Source organism: Phoca vitulina, unplaced genomic scaffold (genome assembly GCF_004348235.1).
Source record: "Phoca vitulina isolate PV1807 unplaced genomic scaffold, GSC_HSeal_1.0 scaffold6, whole genome shotgun sequence".
In the NCBI taxonomy this organism is placed as follows: Eukaryota; Metazoa; Chordata; class Mammalia; order Carnivora; family Phocidae; genus Phoca; species Phoca vitulina.
This window is the reverse complement of record NW_022589709.1, coordinates 39,734,676-39,750,110: the sequence shown is the minus strand read 5'-3', so window position 1 is coordinate 39,750,110 and position 15,435 is coordinate 39,734,676. Positions and strand designations below refer to the sequence as shown.

Below are 15,435 nucleotides of genomic sequence, written 5' to 3'. Positions count from 1 at the left end.
TAAATCAACAATCTAAATAAGAACTTGGATTAGTCCAACTTATCATAAACTATAGAAGAGCTTCAATACTGAAACACTAAAAGAATGAAGATGGCTCCCTCCCTCTCCTCAAGTAAATAAATCTACAGATTAGAAGAAAACAACACAATATGCTCCCCAAAGGGGTGAGCTGCCTTTCTAAACAGTGATTTCCTAGTTTACAAGGTGGGGATCTTCTGTGTCGTGCTTTCTCTTTTAGGTTTAATCTTTACTTTCCCTCTTCCTCACCTTGATTTTGAGTTTTCAGATTAAAAAAATAAAACCAATGATTTAATGATATGAATCTATCTTTTCCAAACTGCCCTTTCTTTTTGCTTTCTATATTGCTGCTTTCTGAATATTTACACAAAGGTTTTGTGTGTGTAACTGGATTTGTTCCTAAATTTTTTAAATATCTAAAAATAACTCTGATATGCTTATATCATGACATATATAAGGTGGTATTACTGCTTTAGAAAATTTAATTAAAAAAAGCACTTTATGAATATATGTACATTCTGTGTATAATATTCTATGCGATATATTTAAATCATAATAGCAAAGTCCTTGCCTTCCAGAATCTTCTATTCTAAAAAAGCCTGATATGTGCTATAACTAATTCACTATAATCAACTATATGAAAATTCAATCATATTAAGCTCACGACACAGTATGCTTAGTTGGTTGTTCTAAAATGTTTTCTCCTGCTTGAGTTTGCCAAATGCCTCCTTTACTACAATCCTCTCCCGACCCTCAACTTTAAACAGATGACTTTATTCACTGAGATCAAGTCATACATATGTAGCCCCTCATAAGCTTTGTCAACCTAAAGGCATGCACTTCCTCTACAGTCAAAGATACCAAATGCTACAGGTTTTCTCTTCTCCCACTCTGCCAACAAAAATCACACACCAGAATGGTCTTAGGAAATATTTTCCAAACAAAAGGATACCGAAATTTCTGTTTTACTCTAAGAAAATAATTTTTTGATCACCCTTTTAGTTTTATCACATAATATAAACACAGGTTACTTAGGAAGACATCTTTCCACAAAAAGCTACATAACAATTCCTTGATTAGAATCTTCAGGACAAAAGCCAAAATGATAAATCCCATAATGAGGCTGTAAATCTTATTTTTTTTTCTTTAAAATAAGTGAAAAGAGTGCCCCCAAACCCCCATTATAATATCTACCTTATACAGCAATGTTCAATAACAAAATTCCAGAGAATTAAAAAAAAACTAATATTAACGGATAATTTCCTAACAAGTGCTAATTACAAAGACCTTTATTAAAATACACACCAACTTCATTAAAATCTTCAAAGGTGATTTTCCCTGTGGCTTCTCTGTCATAATCTTTAAGAATCTTCAGTACATCAGCTTTTTTTACATCAAACCCCAAAGCTCTCATTGCCACCTTTTGGATTAAAAGGGAAAAGCAAATTATAAACCACTCTTTCGAAAGAAGTGACTTCCAATTCTTAAATAAATTTTTACAACTTAGGGATGTCAGCACATTAGTAAAATATTTAATTCTTTTGCATGTTTTATGTCTCTAAAAAAATCAAAGTGATAGTTTTTCTCTACTACTGAAATTAAACAGCAATTTTTTCATTTATATATCCTTTTTTAATAGGACAAACCAACTGTTTATGAAATACACTATACAATGGACTGACTTACTATACAGATCATCTTAACAAGTTATTTGTTCTCAAACGATTAACCACCAAAATGAAAAAAAAGGCATAGCATAAATATTAAAAATTTATACAACAGAAGAGATAAAAGAATTAAAATAAGAGTTATCCTGAGACTCTACATGATTAGTTATTAAGTATAAATAGTCCAGGCCCCTGAGTTTAAAGAAAGAAGAGATCTTGTTACTATTAACAAGAAAGGAGAGACATGATACTGATTAAAGAAGTCTTACTTGGAAAGGTTCCATTTGTTCTCTGATGTATGGACAAAATAAAGTAGAGGAGCACTGAGAAAAGGATGACTGGCTTTAAAACAGATACCATAATATATAGGCTTGAGGACAGTGAACAGAGCAGCTTACCTTACCTGAAACAGGAAGAGCTCAGATGGAAACAAGCAGTTAGCAAATGAGAAAAGTAGGTAGTAGTAAAAGTGTGGGGAGCAGTCAATAAAAACCAAAGGAATCTGAACTTTATGCAATGTACAATGAGGAGCCACTAAAGGTTTACGAACAATGAACAATATGAGGAAAGAATCTTAGAAAGATGAATCTAATGGTAGTATATAGAGTGAACTAGAAATGGAGAAACCATTTAGGAAGATGCAGGTATGAAATAAGATCCCAAACCAAGATAATAACAATGGTTAACAAATGGAAGAGACATTACAGAGGAAGAACAGATCAAAAATGGGTAAACGAAAAAAAAAAAAAAAAAAAGTGGAAAAAGAGAGCTAAAGAGCTACCAAAATGTTGCCTTTCTTATTGTGCTGAGTGTGAGATCTGTACTACCCTAAACAAACTCTTGCATCTTTATAAATAATCCTAGGCCCTAGGGTTGACAGTTTTCCCCCATTAGCATGTGTCGACATCAGACATCACTTACATTGTTTGCACCAGAGAAAGTATGTGAAGAATGTATTACTAACATGTCCAAATTAAAAGAGAAATAACACTCTCACAATGTGAAAAAAGAATGAGTCACCAAAAAAAAAAACCAAAACCAAAAAAAACAAAAAATCCAAAAAAAAAAAAAAAAAAAAACCCAACAGTGGGAAGAATACAGTAAGAACTGTTTAAATCCTATAATATGAATTACTTTTATTATGTGAATGAAAAATAAGGCCCTCCATAGTAATGTATTCTTATATTTAAAATACTATTCACTTTATAATGTGAAAGGAAAGTAAAAAGATATTAGGAGTATTATTCAATTTTATTATAGCATTTAACTGTGAACATCTAAAATGGTTTCATATTTCCACAACCAGTTTAGTTAAAATACCTTAGAAATGTATTATAACCAACTATCAAAAATGCAAATAATTTTAACAGAAAAATATACATTTTGAAGTACCCTATTACCTTTAATTCATGATAATCTATTGCTTCATCTTTGTCTGTGTCAAATAGTTCAAAAGCATCTTTAATTTCTTGTTTCTGTTCTTCAGAGAGTTCTCTTCTTTTTTTCCTCTTTGTTTTGTCTACTACAAGCTCATTTCTATGAAAAGAAAAAATGTCTATTCAGTCTACTTTAATCCTATTCTCCTATGCATCTAGATGATTAAAATAAGATTCCAAAATACAACAAAAAAATTAACCAATGAATACTTTTTAAAATTTCTACAAAGGAAGTATTTGGGAGAAAAATGAATTTTCCTTACATGAGTCAAAGCTTTGATCACTCCATAGTCTAAGCTGCTATAAATCTGCACTTTCCAAAACTGAAAAGTGTTATAGGTTATTAAAAGAAATGAGGACCTAACTTTCTTTCCTTCTGACTTTGTATTTATTCTCAATGATATTAATGTGGAAGAAATAAGAACTGTTAATAAAAAAACATTACTTTCATGACAGAAATCCCAACAAAAAACCAAGGCACTCATACATAACTATTCACATTACTCTACAACATAGTGTTAAAAAAAAATCAGAGGAAAATTCATAATTGATGATCACTATATATTTAGTTTACTTTTGATAGCATTTATAAGTTATCAAAATTACTACCCAAAAAAGCATATAATTTAACAACTTACAAAGTTTTTGGCATTGTAGGTTAAAAGTGATTTAGATTACATATTTCTAAGTTTGGCACTTTATTTATAATTTCTTCCATTGATATTAACAAATCAACCAAAATACTGAAGTCTAAATATAGACTAAACCATAAAAATTAAATGCCAAAAAAGTATATTTGTGCTAATTTTCTATAATATAAAGTGAAGAGTCAATGGTTTTGTAAATCTCACTTGTAAATTTAGATTTAGTTTCTCATAAACCCCAGGTATTTTTTTTTTAAAGGAAATTCTATTTACAAAGCCAGAAATGTCTTAAGAGATACTGATCTTAGTGTTCCAAAATTTCAAATGGGGCTGCAACATCTGTATAAAAACACTCCGTTTTGAAACAATTTCATAAAACTTCAAAATGTAAAGCTTGGTTGATTTTAATAAAACGTTATCTATTTGCTCGTGTTTTGCTCTCTAAAAATCTACAACAAAGGCAAAAGATGATTAGAAAGTGATCAGAAAAGGTATAATAAATAAAGCTGAGGAAAATCTTTCTTTCACAAGAGACCTGACTTCACACAAGCTTGGACATTCCCGGGGTCATTTTCTCTGGACGGCGAAGTCCACCACAGACCTACAACTGATCCCACGCAAGGAATCTCTTAGCCGAACGAGGCAGCTGTTTGGAGAGGTGAACTACTTATTTTTAAGGTAAAACGTCTACACGGCGCTGGGGCAACAGACAGGGGGTTAGAGACTAGAATTGAATTAAAGGTAAAGAAACTCAAAAAACTTGAAAAACCTAAGAAAGAGATTACCAGTTAAAGTCATTTAGGTTATACCTTAAAACAGGGCCCCAGGATAAAATCAAGGAGGGGTTTTACGTTATTTCCAAAATTTATAGTTAAGTATGATGGCATTAGAGCAGCTGAGGTGGGGCCGTGGACCAGGAAGGCGGAGCTGAATGAAAGGATGTATGCTCCTTGGCCTGATTTCTCGCAGAAACACCGCGAGAAGAAACATCGCGATATTTCACTCCGTCCTCGCATCTAAAATAACCCGTCTTCTTGGTGGTGCAAAGCCCAACGCACTGCTAAACGTAACTACCTCAGCAGAAATGCACGGGACTCATCACCTGCGAGACACCACGGCCCCCAGGGTGAGGGGTTTGGGCCCGGGAAGGTTGGCCGAGGCTCCTCTCCCTCGTCCCAAACTGCATCCCCTTCCTCGCCTCGGCCCCAACTACCTCCCTTCCACACACACCCGCCCTAGGGCCCGCTGCGGGGTGTGGAGAGCATTGCGGCCTCCTCATTACCGACCTCAGAGCTAAACTCATTTTCTCTTCGGACAGAGACGTTCCTCTCAAGAACGACTTTAACGCCCTACCCAAGGCAGCACGACTTCCACAAGCCGTTCAACAGACACTCACGACCTAAGCGGCCTCCAGGACCTCCCACAAGGTAGACACTTCTGAGCCGGATTGGTTAACATTGCTAACGTCCTGGCCATTGAGACGGAAGCGTCACTAGTCCTCTGCTCTCATTGGGCATATTTCGCGTCAATCAAAGAAACCGCTCTTCCCTGTTCTTCTGCTGCCCCTCCTCCCGCCCTTTAGATTGGTCGCGGTTTCCACGAATCCTTTGCGGAGCGAGGGTCTGGGTATTTGCGTGATAGATTGGGCGGTAGGTGGTTGGATCTCGCCTCACGTAAGGAGGCCTGTAGCCTGTGGCGAGTGACCGGAGACGAGACGGACAACTCCGAGGGAAAGGAAGGAAGGGAGAAGAGGCATGGCCGCGGGGTTAGCCTCCTCAGCTAGAAGGAGGGAGTAGCTGGGGAATGAGGCCTGCCAAATTTGGCTTCGCTATGTTGTATGAAAGGAAAGAAGGTTAGCACTCCCCTTGACAAGGATGGAAGAGGTCCTCGGGCGTGTCAACACGCGTACGGTTAAGGCATGCCACCTACTTCGCTATATTCTAAAACCTTGGATGGCCTGAGTACATAGGGAGTTTGTTTAAAACGCAGATTTAAATGTATCTTTCTCCCATTCTGATTTTAGTAGGTATGAATCTGCATTCTTTTTTTCCTTACAAACTGTCCAGGTGATTCTAAGGCAGGGGCTGTAGATTATATTTGTATAATTAGGGGGTTGAATTACTAGGCTATTTACGGTGAAGCGGTACTTAACCGTCCTTTATCTCCCCTCTTCCTCCTTGAATGGATTTGTTCTCTTATGTCCTTTATTTTCCAGTGTTGTGAGCTGCTTACACACATTGTTATCTGAAGTTGCAAACTAAGTTCTTGAAGCTCATTTGGGTAATTAAATTGTTTACTTGTTCATCATTTCTACTAGGCTTTCTTGAGGTGCAGGATTATATCTTTCATTTAACGCTGTTCCTAGTGCCTAATACAATGCGTGATGCATAGGTTCTCAATAAATATTTGTTGCATTGAATGGAATCTTGCTGTGAAAACCCACAAAGCACTGAACTAAGCTGTAAATCTTATAAAGGAATAAAATAGCCTGAATGTGGGTGTCGGGCAGGGAAAGGGGGACGATAAACAAACACTGTTGTATATGTATAAAGGAGATGCATACACATAACACACACACACATAATAAGTTTAAGGAAGGGATAGAACACAAAAGGACAGAAGAAAGTCTTCTTAAAGGATTTGGCCTATATGTTAGGCCTAGAAGGATGAGCAAAATTTGGACAAGTAAAACTACTATGATGGTGTAAGTCTAAAAATTAGAAGTTCAAGGATAGCCCCCCAAAAAACAAAATTAGAAAACTTACCCTTTTAAAGTACCTTTATAAATCTCCTTTAAGTCAAAAAGGAAAAGGGAATATTGCCACTAATAAGGTTTTTTGGTAGTTTAAAAGAGAGGTTGGGGTGTCTGGCTGGCTCAGTCTGTAGAGCATGCAACTCTTGATCTCTGGGTTATGAGTTCAAGCCCCACATTGGGCATAGAACTTAATTTAAAAAATTACAAAAAAAATGAGAGGGAGCTTTACAAATTACTAAAATACTTCATACAACTTCATGCTGCTAATAAATATTAATATCAAAATGAAATAATCACTTTCCAAAGGAAACAGATGACTGAAAGAAGATAGAAAACTGAATTAGGTCAGTAACTATAGATAGGACTGAACGGTAGGATGGTGCCAGAATTCCATGCCATAAAATAAAAAGGCATCCAGCCCACTCAGAGTTGTGGGTGAGTTAAAAATTCATTAGGAGCAGGCAACTCTTGATCTTGGGGTCATGGGTTCAAGCCCCACATTGGCTGTGGAGATTACTAAAAGAAAAAAGAAAAAACAACTTTGAATTCATAAAAATTCCTGAGGAGCTAATTCTTGTCCTTTAAATTCAAAGCATGATGGAGAACTTTTTAAACGTTCTAGCTAATGTGAAGCTAGCACAGAAAACATTAAAAGCATTTAAAATCCTAAAAAAACATTTAAAATCACTGTATGCTTCATGAGGAGAGTGTGCATGTTACTCACCATTCTATGTGCTTGGCTCGTATTTGATGTTCATTAGTGAATATATGTGCAAACATTTTTTTTTTTTTAAAGATTTTATTTATTTATTCATGAGAGACAGAGAGAGAGAGAGGCAGAGGGAGAAGCAGGCTCCCAAGGAGCAGAGAGCCTGATGCGGGACTCGATCCCAGGACCCTGGGATCATGACCTGAGCCGAAGGCAGATGCTTAACCATCTGAGCCACCCAGGCGCCCTGTGCAAACATTTTAGATGTTGGCAAAATCAATTTGGTATTGTCTTGAACATTTCACTGAAACCAAATAGAGTTTATTTTTAAAATCCAAAGATAGTTCAAAATACAAATCTGTATTAATCATAATTCTGGGTTAAGGAGATAAGCTCAGTATCTGAAAAGGCACTGGAAAATATTCAAAGTCCATTTCTAATAAAATGTATATTAATAAACCAGGTGTAGAAGGTACATTTTTAACTTGAACAGTATATTTGAAAAATGCTAGTGTTGGGGCGCCTGGGTGGCTCAGTCATTAAGCGTCTGCCTTCTGCTCAGGTCGTGATCCCAGGGTCCTGGGATCGAGCCCCGCATTGGGCTCCCTGACCAGTGGCGAGCCTGCTTCTCCCTCTCCCTCTGCTGCTCCCCGTGCTTGTGCTCTCTCTCTGTCTCTCTGTCAAATAAATAAAAAAAATAAAATCTTTAAAAAAGAAAAGAAAAAAGAAACCTCCCTTAAAAAAAAAAGAAAAAAGTGCTAGTGTTTCTTAAACCTGGTACCTGCAACACTAGAATTTTGTGGGATGTTTATGGTCATTTCTTGAAGAATGGGTTTGGTGGGCAAATAATTTGGGAAAAATAGATTTTTAAATGTTTAAAATGTTTTCAGCAGGATATCCTGCTAAAGGAATGACAGGAAAGTTTATGTATCATTTCTGCATAGTAGTGAAAATTAGTGACTTGTCCACTCCTTGCTACGAGGGAGGCTGGAAAAACAAATCTCTAGCTGAAAAACTGTGCCCTGCTAAAAGTTGGGGTCAGATCATCTATTACTAAAGATAAGATAGGGGATTTGCAGCTCTGCCACAAACACCATTAAAATAGTTATCAACACTGTCTCTGAAATTCTAATCAATGATGTACTAAAACAAGAAAAAGAGGTGATATATAAAATTAACATTATGTGTGGATAATATGATTACCTGGAAAAATCCGAGAGTATTAGACTATTAGAGCTGAAAAAAGTGGGGCGCCTGGGTGGCTCAGTCGTTAAGCATCTGCCTTCGGCTCAGGTCATGATCCCAGCGTCCTGGGAGCGAGCCCCTCATCAAGCTCCCTGCAGCCCCTCCCCCTGCTTGTGTTCCCTCTCTCCCTGGGTCTCTCTCTGTCAAATAAATAAATTTAAAAAATCTTTAAAAAAAAAAACTGAAGAATTCAGTAAAGTAGCTGATTTTCAGAAAAATTTGCAAAATCAACAAGCAATCATAAGCTAAAATAATAACAGCAATATGAAATTCCTACAAGTAAACTTGAAATGTGTAGGGGGCACCTGGGTGGCTCAGTCGTTAAGCGTCTGCCTTCGGCTCAGGTCATGATCCCGGGGTCCTGGGATCCAGCCCCGCATCGGGCTCCCTGCTCCGTGGGAAGCCTGCTTCTCCCTCTCCCACTCTTCCTGCTTGTGTTCCCTCTCTCGCTGTGTCTCTGTCAAATAAATAAATAAAATCTTTAAAAAAAAAAAAAAAAAAGGAAATGTGTAGGATCAGAAGGTAGAAAATCACAACATTTTACTAAAGGACATGAGATTTGAATAAATTGACAAGCTATTCTCCTAGATGGGAAGATTCAGTATTGTAAAAATGCTGACTATACCCTAGATTTATCTGTAAATTTAATATAATCAAAATGAAAATTCTCCTTTTTTAAAAAAATTTTTTAAGATTTTATTCGAGTGGGCAAGCATGTGTATATGAGTGGTGGGGGTGAGGGCAGAGGGAAAGGGAGAAGCACACTCCCCTCTAAGCAAGGAGCGCAACTCAGGGCTCGATCCCAGGATCTTGAGATAATGACCTGAGCCAAAGGCAGACGCTTAACAGACTGAGCACCCAGGCACCCCCCATTTTTTTCTTGAATGTAATAAAAATTGTTCTAACGATCATTTTAAGAATAATTGCATAAAATAAGTTACAAAATGGTGAAAAAGAATAGTAATATAAAAATTGCTCTATAGGATATTAAAATGTATTTGCTACTATTGTAATCAAAATAGTAAATCCAGAGCCAGAGCCAAAAGTAGATAGAACTTGTGGTTTAAGAAGATAGTAGTATTAGTATTTGTTTAGTCTTCCTCCTGAATCCTTAATAAAACAATAGTTGAGAAACAATTTCTAATACTAAAGTGATTTGGAAAGCTACCGTAAACAGAGAGGTATTTAAAAAAATATCTGAAAGATCAAAAGGGACATGGAAGCCTTTGACAAATGAGACAGATCATGAGAGTGTCAACTCCTTGGGGCACCTGGGTGGCTCAGTTGGTTAAGCGTCTGCCTTCGGCTCAGGTCATGATCCCATGTGATCCCTGGGTCCTGAGATCGAGTCCCACATCAGGCTCCCTGCTCAGTGTAGAGTCTGTTTCTCAATCTACCCCTTCCCCTGCTCATGCTCTCTCTTTCTCTCTCTCTCTCGCTCACAAAAATAAATAAATAAATAATCTTAAAAAAAAAAAAAAAGTGTCCTTAGAATTTGCAGGTGACTAAGGCTTCAGAGAGAGTTGATCTGCCTGACGGAGTCCCAGAGAGACCCTAGGCTTGGAGTTGTCTGGCAGAGTAGAGGGTAGAAATGAGAAGAAGGGTGAATACAAAATTTAAAAACTCTTTAGGAAACCACTGCACTTGAATTTTTTCAGATTCCCCTCCCCAATATTGTCTCTCTTCACATCTATCTAGAACCCCATTCTTAAAAATGAATGAAGAATCAAAAACTGTCAGAGATAAGAAGAAAATCAACAGCATAAATGATAAACTAAGGAAAACAACTATCTAGGAAGACTCAGAATCAGCTTAGGAAGCAAAACAAACTCATAATAAACTAATAATATTAAGCTTCCTAAGAGGTAGTCAAGAAAATACTGTTTAAGAGAACAGCATACTCTGAAAGAGTAACATTCTGAGAATAAGGAAAGACTATTGAAAATAAACATGATAAAATAAAAAATGATGAGATGATTTAATTGAAATACTCCAGAACTTAGAGCATTCAGACAAAAACATGGAAAAATTGAAAAAACATGGAGGATTAAACCAATAGATCCATCATATGACTAATAGGAATTCCAGAAACAGCAACAAATGGAGGAAAGGCAGAGAAATATCAAATACATAATTGAAGAAAAATTTCAGGGAACTAAAGATCAGTACAAGTTCTCAGATTGGTAGGACATACCTAGTACTGAGCAAACTAAAATGGTAAAAGGAACCACATACCAATAAGACATTTCAGAACATCAAAAATAAAAAGGTTAGCTTCCAGGGACAATCTGCTCTCCTGTAAAAGAATAATAATTGAACTAGCATCAGATTTCTCATCAAAAATATTAGACTCCAGAAGATAATAACTTCAAAATTGTAAGGGGACATTATTTTGAACTTAGACTTCCATTCCTTTTCAAGACAAAAACCAAGTGTGAGAACATAATAAGGATTTCAGAAAGTTCAGTCATTATATATACTTAGAGAGTTGTCCTCCAGATTGCATAATCCAGGGGTACTCCAATATTTTATTTCACTCTTATTTTTACATAAATAAGTATAATATAAAAATATAAGATTATATAGAGCATAACAGATAATTATATATATATAATTTTAAGAGTATGATGTATACATGTATTTACCACAATTAAAAAGAAAAACCCTCACAATGAAAACAAATATGATAATAAAACCAATGAAGAACAAAAATGTCAAAGCTAAAAAAAAAATAAACGCAGGGGCACCTGGGTGGCTCAGTCAGTTGAGCATCCGACTCTTGATTTCAGTTCAGGTCATGATCTTAGGGTTGTGGGATTGAGCCCTGCATCAGGCTCTGGGCTCAGCAGGGAGTTGGCTTGAGATTCTCTCCCTCTGCCCACCCCCCCAAATAAATAAATAAATCTTTAAAAAAAAATGAAGGCAAATACGAAGTAGGAAAAATATTTGCAAAATTCTTGGAGGACAAGGGATTATTATTTTTCATAATATAACAAACCTGTTTATTGTGCAGTCAGACCTTGACCTGTTCCAAATGGAAAGAAACTCATTCCTTTTTCTCAAGTCACTGCTTTCAAGTATATTTTATCAGATTTCTCTTTCCTGTTGCTTTATGTTTAGGATATCTTACAGCTTTCTTTTCAGTCATTTTCATGATTTCTTTCATGTCGATTATAGGAATAAGTCCCATTTCTATAATTATGATTTTCTTTCTGGTATTAAAATGTCCAATCTTGGGGCACCTGGATGGCTCAGTCAGTTAAGCTTCTGACTTTGGCTCAGGTCATGATCTCAGGGTCCTGGGATGGAGCCCCAAGCCTGCTCCCCGCTAAGTGAGCGGGAAGTCTGCTTCTCCCTCTGCCTCTGCCCCTCCCCTCACTCATGCTCTCTCTTCTCTCTTTCTCTCTCTCTCCATCAAATAAATGAATAAAATCTTAAAAAAAAAAAAAAAGAAATAGTTAAGGTTAAATGAAATCATAAGAGTGGGGCTCTAATCCAACAGGAGTGATATCTTTATAAGAAGTAGAAACACCAAAGGATGTGCACCCACAGAATAAAGGCTATATGAGGACAGAGGAAGAAGGCAGCTATCCCCAAGCCAAGGAGAGGCCTCTAGAGAAACCCAGGTGGCACCTTGTTTTTGAACTTCCAGCCTCCAAAACTGTGAGAAAACAAATTCCTGTTGTTTACCCACCAAGTCTATGGTATTTTGTTATGGCAGCCCTAGAAGACTAATACAATAAGTAAAGATTGACAGATTTTACTGTATGACAGTGAAACATTTCTCTATGGCAAAAGACTACATTAAGCAAAGTAAATATGCAAACAAAAGCATGGAGTTTGAGTTAAGATAACAGTTTTAAAAATGGTAGAATCATTGATTGTGATGGAGAACTCTATCTTCCATATATTTCCGAAGTAATACCACAAAGCACACATTATCTGATCCCAAGGGAGAAAATATAATTTTGCCACAGGGTGTCACCAGTCTAATCTAATGGTCTAAGTTATCATCACCAATTGGAGTATTACCAGATAGTATATGTCTGCTTATGTAATTCAATATGAAGTACTCAACTGAACCTCTTAGATCTTTTAGCCAAGAATGTTTAACTTGAATTTAATTAAATCTTAATATCTAATTTCACATGTATAGGAAATGTAGGAGATAGGGAAACCACTTTCAAAAAAAATTTTAAAAAGACACTATGGAGAAACAATTAGACAAATCCAGAAAGTAACACATTCTATAGGACAACTGACCATTCTCTTCAACAAGTCAGTGCATGAGAAAAGGGATTGACCTGGATTAAAAGGGACTTAAAAGACATTACACCCAGATAGAATGCCTTGTCCTGGATTAAGGCATGGTTTGGACAAAGTAGCTATAAAAGGCATTACAGAGACATTAACAATTTGAATGTCTCCATTCAAATTGAAGAAATTTGAATATGGACAGGGAATTAGATGTTACAAAGAAATTACTATTTCATCAGGCATTTTAATAACATTTTGTCCATTTATGAAAATGTTCTCCTTTTTAGAGATGCAAACTGAAGTGTTTGAGGTGAAATGTTCAAAATGTCTGTAATTTACTTTAGTCAGCATATAAAAATCAGTTTAAAAACTTAAAAGGTACAATGATAAATTCTATTTGGAAAAGAAGACAGGGCAATGAGATAGCAGCTGACCATGGGTTGAGTACTATAGCATTGAGAAGGTCTATGATAAAGTGACTTTTGAGCTGTGATATTAAATGACTGCAACTATGTCAGTTTAGGTCCTCTGAATTGGAGCCTGAGAAACATCTGTGAAGGATAAAGGTGTAGTAAGCAGAAGACAGGTGAGTCTTCAAACTACAATACTGTCCTGACACCTGGGAAAGGAAAGGAAGGAGGACTGGGTAGGAAGAGCTTCAGAGTACAATGCAGCTGCGAGAAAATCTTAGGCCAGTGAGGAGACCCAGAGCAAAAATGGCCCTATTGTGAGGAGTCCTGCATTAGGCAGGAATAGCCAAGCTCTAGTATCTGTTCTGTACTCAGTTGTCAGCTAAACTCAGCCCAGGTTAAAAGTGGCCTCAGTGTGAGTAGATCTGAAAATATGGCAGCTGAAAGGCATTAACTATACTCCTCACAGAGGGAGATCTGACCAGTATACTTTCCTTATTGTTGCACAAGCCTTGCAAAAGTCTGAAGGGAGAGTATACCAGAAAGAGGAAATGGCAAAAGCAAAGGCCCTGAGTTAGGAACAAGGTTGGCATAATCAAGGAAAAGAAAGAATAAGTTTGAAGTATAATGAGAGTGGCAGAATGGTCCAAGAAGTCAGATTGATAAGTAGAGTCCTAATTATATAGAGTCTAGGAGTCCATGATGAGGGATAAATTTTATTTCAAGTATAATGGAAATCCATCAGCAGGTTTTAAGCAATGAATTATTGTGATCTGATTTAGGTTTTAAAGCCAAACTTCCTGAAACATTAATCTATATTCACAACATCCATTTCCTCATATCTAATTTTCTCTCAACCCACAGCAAATCTGACTTACATTCACCTCTCTACTGGAAGTGCTTTTACTAGGTCACCAAAGACTTCTTAATTGCTCAGTTCAATTGCTTCTCTTCAGTTCTCATCATGTTGTCCCTTGGGTTGCATCTGTGTGTTGACCACGCCTTAAAATTGCTCTCATGGCTGTTTTTTACTACTCCTTCATAGTTTCCTTCGATGGCTTTTCTTTATCCACTCCCCAATTGTTTGTTTGTATGTTTTCAGAATGATGTTCTTAATAGCTTCATACTATTCCTAAGCACTCTCACCTCCTAAATTTCAACAATCACCTATATAGTGATAACTCCAAAATTGCTCAAAATTTTTTCTGCTAACCCTCTACTCACAGTCTTCAAACCTAAATTTTCACTTATGTCATGCATTTCCATCACAATGGAAAAGAATATATCAAAACAAAAATAATTACCTTCTTCTAAAATACTTATGTATTCTCCATCCTAGATAATGGCATCACCAGTCACCCAGTTTGTGTAACTCCTTGGAATAATATTAAACTCATCATTATTGTCAAAGCATAATTTTCAAAATTTAAATATATGATTGTTATACAAATATAGAATGAATATGTTTTTATAATCTAGTTAACATTTTTTTTTTTTGAGAGGAAGTGAGGTGGGGGGAGTGGCAGAGGGAGAGAGAGAATCTTAAGCAGGCTTCATGCCCAGCACATAGCCCAACATGGGCCTCGATCTAACATCTTGAGATCATGACCTGAGCCGAAATCAAGAGTTGGGCACATGGGGCACCTGGGTGGCTCAGTCGGTTAAGCGTCTGACTTTGGCTCAGGTCATGTCCCAGGGTCCTGGGATCTAGCCCCACATCAGGCTCCCTGATCAGCAGGGAGCCTGCTTCTCCCTCTCCTGCTCCCCTTGCTTTGCTCTCTCTCTCTCTCTCTCTGTCAAATAAATAAAATCTTAAAAAAAAAAAAAAAGAGTTGGGCACTTAACTGACTCAGCCACCCAAGCACCCCTAAGTTCTATTTAACTTTTTAATGAGGAAACCAGCAAGATGATAAAACTGGTTCACAGAAAAAATAGAAAAACTCAGTATACCTAGGCAGTCACAAGAGGCATGCTGAAATAAGTTGGCTAAATTAACAATGTCATACAAGTTAATGTCCTACAAGTCAAAATAAACTGTAGCCTTTGGAGTTGCATTCTCTACCAGACAAAAAGGTTTTGTATCTCTAGAGGGCAAAAATCTACAAGTTAACATTTTACACAGTCTTCGCTCTAATCAGTAACAACTAACAAACAAAGGTAAACCTCCTAGAGAATTAAATTCTTATTGGGTAGAACTATTAAGCAATATTCCAGAATAACATACAGCCATCCTTTGGCATTATAGCCAAGTTTTGGATAGTTTTTCTTAAACTTTTATGATCCCACATCACCAT

The 15,435-nt window shown here is 36.6% G+C and overlaps 2 protein-coding genes and 1 non-coding gene across 6 annotated transcripts in view; 2 read left to right on the top strand and 1 right to left on the bottom strand.

The window, feature by feature from the left end:
• CETN3 (centrin 3) overlaps positions 1-5,180 on the bottom strand; it is a 224,445-nt gene extending 219,265 nt beyond the window's left edge. For 2 of the 3 annotated variants that reach the window (XR_004299373.1, XR_004299374.1), the window contains exons 1-3: positions 5,052-5,174; positions 3,086-3,221; positions 1,324-1,438 (exon numbers count right to left, since the gene is read on the bottom strand). Coding sequence is in view for 1 of the 3 variants with exons in the window: in XM_032404020.1 (XP_032259911.1) it covers positions 1,324-1,438; positions 3,086-3,221; positions 5,052-5,068 (268 nt within the window). In the remaining 2 variants the exon portion in view is untranslated. Of the gene's footprint in view, positions 1-1,323; positions 1,439-3,085; positions 3,222-5,051 lie in introns of all 3 variants that reach the window. The other variant, XM_032404020.1, reaches the window with a different exon arrangement.
• Positions 5,121-15,435, top strand: part of POLR3G (RNA polymerase III subunit G) — a 96,034-nt gene continuing 85,719 nt past the window's right edge. For both annotated transcript variants that reach the window (XM_032404019.1, XM_032404014.1), the window contains exon 1: positions 5,121-5,192. The gene's annotated coding sequence lies outside the window, so the exon portion shown is untranslated. The remainder of the gene's footprint in view (positions 5,193-15,435) is intronic.
• Positions 5,596-5,716, top strand: LOC116632512. Its single transcript, XR_004299448.1, has one exon. It is a non-coding gene; the product is annotated as a U6atac minor spliceosomal RNA (small nuclear RNA).